At 35.4% G+C, this 14045-nt stretch overlaps 4 protein-coding genes and 1 long non-coding RNA gene across 8 annotated transcripts in view; 4 read left to right on the top strand and 1 right to left on the bottom strand.

The window, feature by feature from the left end:
* The first annotated feature begins 210 nt into the window (after positions 1 to 210).
* Positions 211 to 1618, top strand: LOC129787050 (DNA repair protein RAD51 homolog 1). The gene is made up of 2 exons (XM_055822349.1): positions 211 to 493; positions 570 to 1618. Exons 1-2 carry the CDS (start codon positions 353 to 355, stop codon positions 1506 to 1508), a joined length of 1080 nt encoding a protein of 359 aa, XP_055678324.1. The 5' UTR covers positions 211 to 352; the 3' UTR covers positions 1509 to 1618.
* Positions 1619 to 1747: 129 nt separating this feature from the next.
* Positions 1748 to 2229, top strand: LOC129787053 (ribonuclease P protein subunit p14-like). Its single transcript, XM_055822352.1, has 2 exons — positions 1748 to 1878; positions 1941 to 2229. The coding sequence occupies exons 1-2, from the start codon at positions 1847 to 1849 to the stop codon at positions 2227 to 2229; spliced, it is 321 nt and encodes a 106-aa protein (XP_055678327.1). The 5' UTR covers positions 1748 to 1846.
* Positions 2230 to 2242: 13 nt separating this feature from the next.
* Positions 2243 to 2918, top strand: LOC129787051 (mitochondrial intermembrane space import and assembly protein 40-B). Its single transcript, XM_055822350.1, has 2 exons — positions 2243 to 2466; positions 2535 to 2918. Exons 1-2 carry the CDS (start codon positions 2243 to 2245, stop codon positions 2767 to 2769), a joined length of 459 nt encoding a protein of 152 aa, XP_055678325.1. The 3' UTR covers positions 2770 to 2918.
* Positions 2919 to 3111: 193 nt separating this feature from the next.
* LOC129787046 (protein similar) overlaps positions 3112 to 14045 on the top strand; it is a 75488-nt gene continuing 64554 nt past the window's right edge. The window contains exons 1-2 of one of the 4 annotated variants that reach the window (XM_055822344.1): positions 3112 to 3197; positions 3271 to 3444. In XM_055822344.1, coding sequence (XP_055678319.1) covers positions 3395 to 3444 — 50 coding nt within the window. In that variant the 5' untranslated portion in view covers positions 3112 to 3197; positions 3271 to 3394. Of the gene's footprint in view, positions 3445 to 10100; positions 10521 to 14045 lie in introns of those variants that run through there. The other 3 variants (XM_055822343.1, XM_055822345.1, XM_055822342.1) reach the window with 3 other exon arrangements.
* On the bottom strand, positions 8495 to 12220 carry LOC129787047 (uncharacterized). Its single transcript, XR_008750187.1, has 3 exons — positions 12206 to 12220; positions 11478 to 11625; positions 8495 to 8761 (listed from the first exon to the last, which is right to left on the bottom strand). It is a non-coding gene; the product is annotated as an uncharacterized LOC129787047 (long non-coding RNA).

The raw sequence follows: 14045 nt of genomic DNA, 5'->3' as shown, positions 1-14045 counted from the left end.
CATTCTAATAAAATTGACGAAACAATACAAGGAAATTAAAAAAATTAATTAAAAACTAAAAAGCTAAAGAAAATTCATGATGAAAAGCATTTTTACCTTAAAAAAAAAACATAAGAAAATAAAACCCTTAAAACAAGGAATTGCAACTTTTCAATGAAATTATCGAAATTGTAAAATTTCACAAAAAGTTGCAATAAGTTTGACATTTCTAATTGTCGATGTTTTTCGATCAGCTGTCGCGATTTCTGCGCTTGCGTGAAAAATAGGAGGGAAAATATTTTGCTTTTCTTGAGGAAAATTCATCATTTTCAGTTAAAGTTTGCGGTTTTTTTGCACAAAAAATTGTCTGAGAATGTCCGAACAGGCACGGAAGAAGCAAAAAGTGGCAGAAGCCCCCAAAGCAGCCCCAGCGGCGGCCGCGGCTCCTGCTGAAGCTGCTCAGGAGGAGGAAGAGGATGATCTAAGTGGGCCCCAAATGATTGCTAAACTGGTTGTAAGTTTTAACCTCAAAATCTTCATTTTCCGGATAAAATTCTAACATTTTATTAATTTCTTTGAATTTTTTGCAGAATACCTCAGTGGGGATTACTACGGGAGATGTGAAGAAGCTCCAGGAAGCGGGTTTTTATACAGTGGAAGCAGTTGCATTTGCTCTAAAGAAGAACCTGTTGGCTGTGAAGGGAATTTCCGAGGCAAAGGCTGATAAAATCCTCACTGAGGCTGGAAAATTGGTACCAATGGGATTCACAACAGCCACAGAGTACTACCAGAGACGCGCTGACATCATTCAGCTGTGCACAGGCTCCAAGGAGTTGGATAAATTGCTTGGCGGTGGCATTGAAACGGGATCAATTACAGAGATTTTCGGGGAATTCCGCACAGGAAAGTCTCAAATCTGCCACACACTCGCCGTAACGTGCCAGCTGCCCGTTAGTCAAGGTGGGGGCGAAGGGAAGTGCCTGTACATCGACACAGAAGGCACCTTCCGCCCCGACAGACTCCTCTCCGTGGCGGAGCGCTACAAACTCAATGGAACCGAAGTGCTGGACAATGTGGCCTTTGCAAGGGCCTACAATTCAGACCATCAACTGGGACTCCTCACACAGGCAGCTGCCATGATGGTGGAATCCCGGTATGCCCTACTAATCGTAGACAGCAGCACAGCTCTCTACCGGACGGACTATCAAGGCCGCGGGGAGCTGTGCAATCGGCAGACGCATTTGGGCCAATTTATGAGGACCCTCCAGAGACTTGCTGATGAATTTGGCGTTGCTGTGGTCATTACGAATCAAGTTGTTGCCACCGTCGATGGGGCACAGATGTTCAATCCCGATCCGAAGAAACCCGTTGGAGGGAATGTCGTTGCTCATGCCTCAACAACACGCCTCTACCTGCGAAAAGGGCGCGGAGAGACGCGAATATGCAAAATCTACGATTCCCCCAACCTTCCGGAATCCGAAGCAGTCTTTGCCATTAATCCTGACGGCATTGGGGACCCCAAAGAGTGATCCCCCCTTAATTTGAACTTATTTGCCTTAATTTGTGTGTTATTTCATGGAATTTTAAGCCTCCCAACCAATTGAATTTGAATAAAGGGGAGTTATTTACTTTTTCTTAATCATTTTGAGTTTAATTTATTCCTCCCGGGAGCCTGAAAAGGTCCCTTGAAGAGCTCAACAAGATCTTCCGGGAAGAATTTCCGTTCGCATACAAGAAAACATCGAAAATAAGACTTTCTAAGAGAGAACATCGAAAACACAACATAACCTCAATATTCCTTGTGTTTTGGTGGTTTTTCCGTGTGTGATAAAAATCCTAAAATGATTCCTTTCTGCTATTTCCAAGCATGAGTGCTTACGTCTACCTTGACGTGTCGCTGTAAGTCCCCATCCTGGTGCATCCCACCAGAATAAATTCTCACGCATTGCTCTATTTTCCAGGCAATTGAAGACAATCCCGAGTGATCCAATTCTTCCGGTTTTCGTAAAGGGAGGAATTCTCACGTCTCTTGAGGAGGTTTTTGGTGAAGTTGGTGGCTGTACCACGGTGGATGTGCTAAAGTTTGACCCAAAGAGTCTCAAGCTTATTCTGCGAGTGCCAAAGGAGGACTACGTCAAAGTCCGGACAGCTTTGACGCTTATTGCGAAATTCCAGGAGATTCCGTGCCGCTTTCACGTGAACTGTGTCTCACCGGTTCTGCTCTCTCTGGTACGCTGTGAGGATTTTTAATTCATCCGCCAGGATGTCGTACTGCAAGCAATTCAATGGGGGCAAGGATAAAGTTATCTTTGCCACGAAGGAAGATCTCGCGGGACCGAGTAAAATTGTACTCCCAGAGTCAGATCCAGCGCCGGGGCTAATTCTCCCCAATGGGGATATTAATTGGAATTGCCCATGCCTAGGGGGGATGGCCACGGGACCGTGTGGAGTGGAATTCAGGGAAGCTTTCTCCTGCTTCCACTACAGGTTTGTTTTTTTTTCTTTTCATTCCTTTTGAGGAGTTTTCTGGGAATTTATTGAATTTTCCTTCGCAGTGAAGTGGAGCCAAAGGGATCAGATTGCTACGAGGCTTTCTCCCAGATGCAGTCGTGCTTCTCCAAATACCCAACTGTGTACAACAAGAGCGGTGACAATGATGAGGATGACGAAGGCATTCAAGGAGAGGCTCAAATGAAGGTAGATGAGTTACTTGAGGGTGCAACGGAAGAGCGGCCGCCTCCGGAAAGTCCCGCCGAAGCATCCGGAGGGGAAGTAGAGAGAAAAAAGTGATTCTGTGCAAAAAAAGACTCCTAAGTTTATTTAGAAATTGTGACTAATAAAGAATATACCGCAAATTGTCTTCTTTCGCGGTAAAGTTTAGTCGAACAAATTGAGAGAGAAATTTAAAATAAAAAGTAGAAATTATTTTAATGATAAAATTTTTTATTTTTCAATTTTTCTTTGAGTTTTTAAAGATTCTTGAAAATACGTTCGAGTGAGATGAAAAATGCGAGCTTTGCAGGTGTGGGAGCGAAGAGAAGTTAGCTGTTCACCTCTCCCTCCCACACACAGTGAGGGTTATTTGTCGTCTCACTCAAGGAGAGCAAAGAGACAGCAACTCCCTCTGGAGTTAACATTCCCATTCCAACCTCAATCTCGGGCAGTTCAGTAAATATTGGTGAAAATTGTGTTGAAAAAAAAGAAGGTGCGTGAAAAAGGTGAAGAAAAAGGAAAAGGCGGAAGTGCAGGAGTTTGTTTATTGTATGATTGAGATTCACATTTCCTTGGCAGTGTTCTGAGAAGTGTGGATTTTCCCATTTTCATGTGAGTGCGGACGGAAAGTTTCCACGAAGAGAAAAAACGTAAAGTGAACCCCCCTTGTTGATTTTGTTCTGGGCAAAAAGGAGGTCAGGAGATGTTGCCGCAACAGGGAAAGGCAGCAAAGCCCGTCAAGGAGAAGCGCAGGTAGGTGATGGGTGTGTTTGGGATGGCCCATCCGGGAGGGGGAGTGAATTGGAAAGTTTTTCTGGGTGTTAAATGGCGTCTCCGGAGATGGCCCGAACTCGGGCATTCAATGACGCAGGGGTTATCGCAAATATTTCCCCCTTGTCCGTGAGTTGCTGGGTAATTTGGGCCAGGGACATCACTGTCATGGCATTACGCATCTTCTGGGCAACTTCCCGTATGCCCTTCTTTGCACCCAAATGCACCCAGAGCCAGATGAAGAGGAGATTTCAGAAGTTCTCCGGACTCACTTTGGCTCTTGGGTCCAAAGTCCACACACTCCACCACATCTTTTCGTGTTTGCTGCTTCTGTGCATTTTTATTCGGTTCCACTCCATCTCTGTGGGGCAATTTAGAGAGACGGGCATCACGAGACCTTTGCCATCGCGCACTCAAGTGGCCCCAATCGACTGGAGGAGCTTCCCCAAATCCATGTCTGTTGGCTCGTGGCATTGATGTTATGTCTTTCCCGTGCATTTTTGTGGCTTGACACCACTCTGCTTGTGAGGATAAAGAGACTCAAACTTGCTGACCAAGCTAAACAGGTTCCCCACATAGCTCTGCATCCAAACACTTCTTGCACAATCTTTTGCACGGAATCACTCAAAAATTGTAATTTGGGGAGAAAATTCAATCCAATCAACATTTTATTTTTATCTGGTCACTCTACTTCGTGGAATGTGCCTCCGGGAAGTACAATGGAGTTTCTCCTCGCCACAGGAGGTCCCTCACAAGAGGGTTCTTCTTTTACGTAACAACTCTTTTATTGGGCTCTCTCCTTTTATTGCTCCTTTCACCTTGAAGATAGGGAATCCCATTTAGAGGTCTTCTAAAAGATCTTTCTTGAGAACTTTTGGTTTATTCACTTTGCCTTGTAATCTTTCTACAAAATCAATCAATTTTTATTTAATTAGTTTGTTGATTGAATTAAGATTCTGAGATCTTTGACAAAAGCACTAGAGAAGGCATTTAATCTATCATTCAGAACTTTTGGCTTGTTTGAGCCTTTTGAGCCTTTTTTGTTAATTTAATTTAACGAAGATTTGTGATCAAATTGGGCAAATTTATAAAGATTTTTTATTATTTAAAAAATGAGAAATCTAAGAAATATAATAATGACCACGAGAGTTACTTATTTTAATACTTTCATTTAATTTGTAAATTTTGAGCTTCAGAACTTCACTATGACGTCCCGACGATGTTTATTTCCTTCATCAGGTATGACATGATTTGGTAAATCTGGTAATTCTAATAAAGAAAATTTTACTTTTATTTTAAAATATTTTTATTAAAGCAAATGAAAATGAACTGATCGTATTAAAATAGAGAAATTAAAAGTAATAGAAAAACGTTCACAAATTCAAGTTTAAAAAAATTTCATTCAATAGTAATTTTAAACGTTGGTGTGAGAAAGAATTAACATTTTTAAAAATATTAAAAAATAAAGTTAATTTAAAAAATTTATGCTTGAATCGATGTCCAAAATGATGTCAGCTAAAATTAGAATAATAATAAAAAAATTCTACGTATTTTATGACAAACTAAATTATTTAGAAAAACAACATTAAGATTTATCAACGATTGAAGAAAACTTGGATAATTTAGCAATCTTATAGGTTTAAAAGTCTTAAAGGACATCTCAACCCTTTGCTTTTCCGATATTCTCCAATTTTCTCAGAAAATTATACATATTAGAATCTTTTGATCAAGTTCTCTTATTAGATTCTTATTAGAACTATCTACCTAATATGAGAAATTTGAACAACTTTCTTAATTTTATGCATAAGAATCCCATTTTTTCGCACCACACTGTACTTTATCTCCCGTGGATGGCTGCGATAAAGTGCCAAATTATTAAAAACAACAACAATATACCTAACTCTGAATGTTCAGATGCGCGTTTTAGGCGCTCGCAAAGGGAGTGCTTGCTTAGAATAAAGCGTCGTCGCTTTAACTCAATTAAATTAGCATAAGAAACATAAATCTCGCACAAGCAGTGCTTTGTGATTTGAAGCATAGTCATAGCATTAATATTCGAGTTTTGCCCATTTCTAGGAAATCATTAAAAATATGTCAATGTTTTCTATACCTGCTTCCACATTCTTTGCCAACATTTAAAAGGAATGGCTAAAGAGTTGGAAAATGTTGCTTAATTTTTATTTGATTAGAGATAATTTTGAGGAATTTATTTAGAAGAATTGTTGATGGAATAAATTACCAATAAGGGATTTATTCTCTGTTTTATTACATTGTTTTATACTTCATGTGCAGAACACTTCTTGGGCACGATGCTATTGCGAAAAATGAGGTGAATCTGCAAAAAGAGAAAAAAATTAACTGTAATTATTTATAAGTTAGTTTTAAGTTTAAAAAAAGAAAAAAATATTTTTGGAGGACTTTGGCAAAAGAGAATTCAATTTCCTCGCCAAGTCCTTATCTCCAACATAAGATGTTATGTTTAACAACGTACTAGATCCTTTTGAACGTGTCAATGTTTACATTCTTTTTATTGTTTTCATGTTTTTAATTTAAATAAATAAGGTTTTATTTTAAAAAATATTTTTAATTAATTAGGCAATAAATTCAATTTTAAATAAAAGACAGTAATAGTGGTTTATCGACAAGTTTAATAAATAGAAAGGCAGGGATTCCCTCAGGCAATAATTATCACGTTTTTCATAAAATTAATTTTGAACTTTATGTTAATCAGGTCATTTGATTGAAAAACCTAGAAAGTATTTAATAACTAGGAGAACAATTTTTTTTTACTTTCTTAACATTTTTCTTTTAAAACGGTGACTTTAATTTTTCCTTGAGGCATATCGTTAATAAAATTTTCAATTGAAAAGTGAATAAGATTCCTTTTTTCTAAAGATTATTTATTGATGACTTTTGCCTTATTTGTTGGATCTGGTAAAAGAGAATAGGTACCCAGCATATAATTAGCCAGGTTATTAATCGATTTCATGGAGATTTCTCCGCTTTACTTTGTCTTTATTCCCTGTTTATTTGGTGAGGAAATTAAATTTGCTCGTGGCAAGGCCTCAAAAAAAAGTTCATGAAAAACATTGCGAATGTATTGTCTGTTTTGCCTTCGTTGTTTTCTATTTAATCACTGCAATTTATTTTCTTTATTGGATAGGAATTTAACTTTAGGACGTTAAAGTGTTTTTTGGAGATTTGTTTTGATAAATGAAAAAAAAATTACGTGAAAAATAATGAAAACATGAGGAGGAATAAACTTCAAACTTGAGTCTCGAATTTATCTTAATCATTACAGGGCCAAGAGTTTTAATTTGTAAACAGATAATAATGTTTTGTAATGTTTTTATTTTCGTTGTTTAGTCGAATGATGTTTTTCTTCCCGATTTCCACGTTTTCCACTTCACCCACAACACTGTAATCCCTTTAATCTTTGTAATTTTTGTTTTTGTAATAATATTTCAATACGAAATGATAATTCTGGAACATTTTAACTGGAAGTTTACTTCACTAACAATTTGATAACACTGAAGGCACAATAAACTATGCAGGTTTAGTTTTCTTAATTTATGTAAATAGATCTCTCTCAGTGTGAGGTGGTCTCTTGTTTATATTTCTCTGAAAATGGTTCAATTAATTATTTCATAACAAATTTTTTCTTCTTAAAAATTCCTCAAAAATCAGAGAATAATATAATTTTATTTTGAAAATAAATTTATTCTTTAAGGTTTTTTACTACAAGAAAAATTAGGAAGTCATATTCCTTGTACACACCTCTTTCCTTTTCTTTTAAACAAATAAACAATGAAATAGAAATCTAAATTCCAATTTGTAGGCACCACACATATCGATTCCCAACAAATTGTATTCCAATATGCCTATTCCATCCATTCCATTGGAATCATTGTATCCAATTAAATGCTAAAATTGCGATTTTTATTTTTGCAAATGGCAAAATGATTCTTTATGAGCTTGTAAAACTATTCTCTTGAGCATCTTGCTGACACTATTATGCGTATTTAATTGATCATTTGATAAATCAATTCTCTTCATTCTTCATTCAATTGACGCACTTTGGAACGCAAAATTCACGAATGTGTTGGCGTTTCTTGGGAAATCTCAGCACGATTTAAGAAGAAAGAACTGAAGGAAGTTGAAGAAATTTGACCACAACAACACTGCGTCATTTTTGGCACGTGTAGACGACAATTAGATGAATGAATGGTTAATGTTTTTTACAAGAGTTTGCTGGAAAAAAATCATCAATTTAGTGGGGGGATTTGGTGGGAAAAAATAAAGTCTTGCTGAAACTGGTTTTATGTTATTTTTCTCTTCATTCAGCACGAGTGAATGATTGGGGGGAATGTAAAGAAAAAACGATGTAAATAGTGCATGTATTTGTTTGAATATTTTACTGCGGTTATTATTATACACACTCCCTTGATATTTAAAAGCATTTTTTTCTCATTTCAATACATACTCCACCTGACCTCTATCTTATAAACTCATCAATTTATTCTTGTGCACAAGTAGACAGTTTAACGTTGTGGCGGATTTTGCGTGGGAGTTGTTTAAAACTTAAAGTTATTTGACGTCTGTCAAATGTCTATAACTGTCAATAATGTTCTGTCAAAAGATTATGACATGTTTTTTTAGAAATGTTCTATTAAACTGTAAATGATTTGATATCTACCAAATGTCTAAAACTGTCAAAAATGCTCTGTCAATAAGGTTGTGTCATGTTTTTTTCATTCATATTGTCAAACTTTAAATGATTTGACATCTGTCAAACTACAACTGTCAATGATATTCTGTCAAAACGGATGTGTCATGTTAGGTAAAAATATAAATAATATGTTGCTGTGTGGATATCAAAATGACGTAAAACATAAAAAGAAGAAGAATAAGAAGTAAATAATATGTTTTAAAAAATATATTTTAAAAAATTCCTAGAACAACACAGAAACATTTTAAACTAAAAGAATACTTGATTTTAAAGAATATTTGATTTACAAAACATCTAAAGAAAGATCCAAAGTTTATGACCCACATTGATATAAACTTTCGCTTTAACCAAAAGACGCGAACAGCGATGGAAACGACGATGCTTTTATATATTATTAAATCATTCGATATATACGTGATGTTTTTCATTCTCTCACTTCATGAAAAATATATATCACTATTTGCTTACGAAAATATTCTGGTGATCCGTAGTAAGGTCACAGAGACTATTGATATTTTTTTAGAATTGTCTTTTTTCTTTCCTTCATACTTCTATCAAATGCTGCACAACCTGAAAATACAAATACACCAAATTTAATGACATGTTGATGATTAAATGGTGGTGCTAAGCTTAGAATGATTTTTTGAATATTCGTTTTTTTTGTCAAGAAAAAGAGGAAATGTGAAGAATTCGCAGAGAAAATTATCTCTCACATTGATAAAATATCTCTCAACCAAACATTTCTATAGATGGGCATTTTATCAAAGTGTGTTCATTGACAGAGAAACTCAAAGAATCTTATCAGTATTTAAAAAAAAATAACATCAGATGATTCTTACATTTTTGTAAGGTCAGGGACAATGAAAACATTTTGTGCTATCTAGAATCATATCTTTTGTGAAGCAATAAATGCATAATATTGTGTAAAAGTTGAAAATAAAAGAGCGTGATCGTTTAATTGTTGAAAAACAAATCTGAGATGAAATTCAATGGAAATTGAAGGTGGGAAAATATATATTTTTTTAATTTTTGTTATCGTTTAGACTCAGAGTGATAGGATTAGAATAAAAAAAAAAAACTTTTAGAATTCTAGATAAATACTAGAATTTATTGATTGAAGAAAAATTCCCACCAGATGGCTTAATCGAACCTTGCAGCCATCTAGTGATAAATTATAGGATCTTTTTTTTGTCTTATCTATTTTTTGCGTAAATTACTTCTTTAGTGATTGAAAAACTTATAAGAATAACAATGTCATGTAATTAATTAATTTATTTGTTTACGAAAATAAATCTCACTAGAGGGCCTAATCGAATAGTGGAGGCATCTATATTTTTTCTGTCACAAAACTCAACTTTACTTATTGCTTTATGATAAATAATTTTTAACTGAAACAACATAAATCTCTACAATACAGCTCAAATTGTCTCCAGACATACTATTAAGAAGAAATCGAGACAATAAATTGAAAATAATATTCTTTCTTCCGCTATATTGTATTAATGGAGTTGTGTAAATATTCAGAAGCAAATATTTATGTTTCTTATCGTCATTTAAGTGATGGTATATATAGTTAAAATAATAAAGTAAATTTATTTAATGTGCCAGCGCCGTCACTGGACACGAAGATTTACAATTGTGATAGATAATCCATCGAATTGGGCAAGAAAAAACTGGGAAAGAAAATTAAATATTATATGGCTGGAAGAGTCGGGAGGTGTTTTATATACTTCCAGTTTCAATTCCCCTGCGATTGCTATGACTGGGGAGGTGTGTGATTGGCCAGTGATTGGTTGTGACGATACTTATCAGCTATAGGGACTTTTTTTTTGCTAGACCTTAAGGTGCTCTTGGACTCCACATTTGGCGACATTAAACGCGAATTTGCAGAAAATTTATCAATTAGTCTTTAAAGTGCGGTCATTGGGTTCTCTTCGTGTGATCGTTTAGCCTGGGATTGTCTGTGTTTAGCAATGAATGCTAATGGGTGGTTTGATGCAGTGAATCCAGGGTATCCTTATGTCAATCCTGGGGACATGGATAGCAATTTTTACTACGGAGATCCGAAAATTGGGGAATCTTCTGCTCAAACAGTTCCAAGCTTTGAAGTGAATGAATACGGTGTACCCAGATATGGGGGACAGTACAATCCCGGGCAGCAGGGCGGGGAATTTTATACTCAAGGAAATTTCTACCATCCAGTAGACAGTCCTCCTGTATCTTATGCTCCCTGTCAGGGTCCAAGGCCGTGGAATTTTGCGTATTGCTATGGTTTCTACGGAGAAGCACCTTGTCCGTTTGCCAATATGATCGATATGGAAGATTTTATGTGAGTAAAATAACTAATTAGCTCCAAATACGTAAATGGGGCTTCTGTCTGAATACAAATTAGCCCATACTTCACGATATTATGCCTTTGTTGCGGAAACGACAAGATGACATGCATAAAGTTTTGTCGACGCGATATGCTTGTTCAATTTTTTAGAATGTTGTGTAAGATTTCACAGCTATTGCTATTGATAATTTTTATGGACTGAAGATTTAAATTGTGTTTGTTTTTTAGAAAATTGTAAAAAATAAAGATTAGTTGTGAGATTCGAACCAACGAATTTTTATTTGTAATCGTCGTTGGGTTAAATTAACTACTAAGTTAGGCTTAGTCCGGTTATTAAGTCAGATTTAACTGTTTTAAACCGAAATTTAGATTTTTAGTCCGGCTTATGTTTGTTAAGGTCAAAGCTTTAAAGGTTTTAAAGTTTGGATACGCTGAATGCTTTTTATCGATTCGGTTTCACTTTAGTCTGATCTAGCTTTAGAAAACAGCCCGATTTGTAAACTAAAGTTTAGTTTAAGAAATTCAAGCCTACTCTAATAAACTTAGAGCTATCCTAAAAAATAGGACTAATTTTAAATATTGAAGCCTAGCTTAAAAATATTAGGTCTAGCCTGATCAAATCTGATTTAATGAAACGTAAGCCATAAAAATCTTAAGCTGGAACATAATTTAGACCTAGCTTTCCTAGTTCTTATAGAACATAAAATATTGAAATTTTTAAGTTCAAAAATTTATTTTTCAATTAAATTTTTACGAGTCAAAGAATTAATAATTCTCTGAATGAATCAAAGCTTCTTTAAGCTTCCTATCCCCTACATTGGCCAAGTGTTGGCTTTTCTATTCTTTTGAATATTCGCGTGGTGTCATAAATTATGTTGAGAGTAAATTGACCAACATTTCCAATACATCGTATCATATCTCTACGTGCTTTGCCACGTCTGATAAGCATACCTCACATGTACAATGAATTTTCTTTTCTAACGCCATTCTCTGCATAAGAGGAAAGACTTTTGTGGGTGACAATGAACCTCTTTTGCTACAGACACATCTTGTGTTGATCAGTTGCTTCCTCTTGCCCGTATCTTATGGTGGAGATTATCTATACAAAGAAATAAAGAAGAAAAGAGAAAGAGAAAGTACAAATTGGTGTGGATATTGATGATGAAGAAAAGTGAAAGGTATCATTTGGATTGCGGGAGAAATTACAAAATCGTCCCTTATCGTTGTCGTCCAAGAGAGAAGTCACAACATTCAATGCCACTATCAGCCAGAGGGGACGTTTATGTAACTCCAAAGTTGATAAGAATATACGTGGTGTGCATTGGATGCATTCACTGCATCATAGTCTGGGTGCTTGCTTATATCTCAACCAATGATCGCACAATTTGATTACCCACCACTCACAGGGTCTTGTATTTGCTTTGGGGGCTTTTTTTTCGGGTAAAGATTCCTCAATGATTTTTGGCTGATTGGCAAAATTGTTGCAAAGACGGTGGATTTTTTCCATCAGCCATTCGCGATATGAGGGCACCCGAAAAAAAAAAGAGTCTATAATGCGGGGTGATAACAGAAATAAACTATAAATCCATAATGACACACATTGACGTGTTTTCAGCCGCAGAGGGAATATTTAATGACTCTCTTTGATAAAGTTAATGGTTAGTCATACACATACATACCTAACACATATCATTTTCTCCTCGTGCTAACGAAGCAACGTATCGTGGTGGATAATCCTTCAATTAAAAAGCAATACATAATGCCGTGTGACAGTAATCGATTGAAAATTGGCACGCTAATCCCAATATAGGACACCGAAACATGTGGTGTGGTTTTTTCTGGAATTTTTCTTCTTTGGGGTATCACATGAAAGTCCTCAAAAAAAACGTGCAGTCAAAGAGATTAATCAAATTCACGTTGAAAAATCTTGGCAAAATAATCTCAATTCTGGGCTCAATAAAGTGGGCCTATGAACAGTGTGGGGAGCAATAAAAGCCAGTAGCAGTTAGATTTATGCGATTAAGTACTCTCGTGATTAAGATTTCTTACACTACAGCACGCCTCTCGGTTGGAGTATCTTATCGCACAGAGAAAGGCATGGACGGGATAATAAATTGTGTGGACTTCAAGGCTTTATGGGTGACTCCTCACTGTCTGCAGGTGGTTGCAATTTACGCAATATCAGTTGATTTTTAGTTTGATTTCTCAATTGGTGTACTTTTACATCTATTTTTGGGAAATGATAATAAAACTAGATTTATGATGAATCTTGTTTTTAGTATTATTTTCTTGTAGTTGTTACTAAGGTTCATTTGATTGCGAATACATTTTCAGTTGTATTGGAAGTTTCGATTCAAAAATTTTGAAATATTTTGGTACCTTCCTCTATAATCTCCCGGAATATTCAAAGCTTTAAGCTTCAAATTTTTATTGGAATATTCCAGGCTTTCAATGCTCGGAATGATCAAATCTTTGAATTCTTTTTGATTTGAAATCTTTCGGGTATGTATTTAAAGCTTTATTTGGAATTTGTGAATTTGTCAATCTCGGTGGGTACAGAATTATTCGAAACTTCGAATTTTTCCTGGAATATCTGGGTTTTCCAACTTCTATTCGAATACTTTTCGGAATATTTCATATTTCGAATGCTTCGAATTCGAGTTGGGATATACTCTCTTGAATCTGTTTTTCTTCCTGACAGTGAATTTGTAATTATTCGTGACTTTCGGTGTTTGTCAGCCGAAATTACTGTCTCCCCAAGGAAAACGCAGCAATTTAGCTAGAGCTTTCGATCCCTAAGTGGGTTGAAAGCTCTGGCTAAATTGATAATTTTCTTGGGGAAAATTAATTTGTTTTGACAAAAACCGAAAGTCACGAATAATTACTCTTCTGAATTATTCAAAGCTACGATTTAAGTATTTTTCTGTAACATTTGAAGCTTTAAATCTTCTTATTATCGTTTAAAATTTCAGAGGATTCGAAACTCCGTATCCTCCGTGAAATAATAAGAAGCTTCGTTGGAAAACTTCTTGGATTATTCCAAGTTCGAATATTTGATGTTTTATTTTGTATTGGATACCCTATTTTGTTTTTTTTCCTATTTTTTCTGACTTCTTGTTTGCTGAAATAAACTCTTTTTAGGCATTAAAAACATTAATTTTGTGATTATCCTACCTTTGATATTAAGTATTTTCATTGTTTATTTCGTCTAAAAATACTGAAAATCCCATCAAGTACAGACCTACCTTGGGAAATCGTTCTTAAGAGTCAATAAAATCATTCTCAATCACTTTTGGTGATTTTTAGAATGAAAAATGAGGCCATTTGTAATTAACTTTCGGGGGGATCTTTTCGCCACTTAAGCTTAGTGATGAAATATCGGAAAATTTATGATCATTTTTATGGGTTTTAATCTCCCCTTTCTGTATAACATAAATCAGAAAACGATTCAAAAAATCCAATTGTTCTGATTCTGTTGAGTAATTTATCAAAACATCTCTGATTTTCCCCCGAAAAGCC

Source organism: Lutzomyia longipalpis, chromosome 1 (assembly GCF_024334085.1).
Source record: "Lutzomyia longipalpis isolate SR_M1_2022 chromosome 1, ASM2433408v1".
Classification (NCBI taxonomy): Eukaryota; Metazoa; Arthropoda; class Insecta; order Diptera; family Psychodidae; genus Lutzomyia; species Lutzomyia longipalpis.
This window is presented reverse-complemented; position numbering and strand designations above follow the sequence as displayed.

What these genes read in the sequence shown, in the direction of transcription:
- LOC129787050 (XM_055822349.1), top strand. Translation starts at nt 353, where the DNA reads ATGTCCGAACAGGCACGGAAGAAGCAAAAAGTGGCAGAAGCCCCCAAA. An exon ending in AAATGATTGCTAAACTGGTT is followed by an intron (nt 494 to 569) that starts GTAAGTTTTAAC and finishes AATTTTTTGCAG; the next exon opens with AATACCTCAGTGGGGATTAC.
- LOC129787053 (XM_055822352.1), top strand. Translation starts at nt 1,847, where the DNA reads ATGAGTGCTTACGTCTACCTTGACGTGTCGCT. An exon ending in GTCTACCTTGACGTGTCGCT is followed by an intron (nt 1,879 to 1,940) that starts GTAAGTCCCCAT and finishes TCTATTTTCCAG; the next exon opens with GCAATTGAAGACAATCCCGA.
- LOC129787051 (XM_055822350.1), top strand. Translation starts at nt 2,243, where the DNA reads ATGTCGTACTGCAAGCAATTCAATGGGGGCAAGGATAAAGTTATCTTT. An exon ending in TTCTCCTGCTTCCACTACAG is followed by an intron (nt 2,467 to 2,534) that starts GTTTGTTTTTTT and finishes TTTCCTTCGCAG; the next exon opens with TGAAGTGGAGCCAAAGGGAT.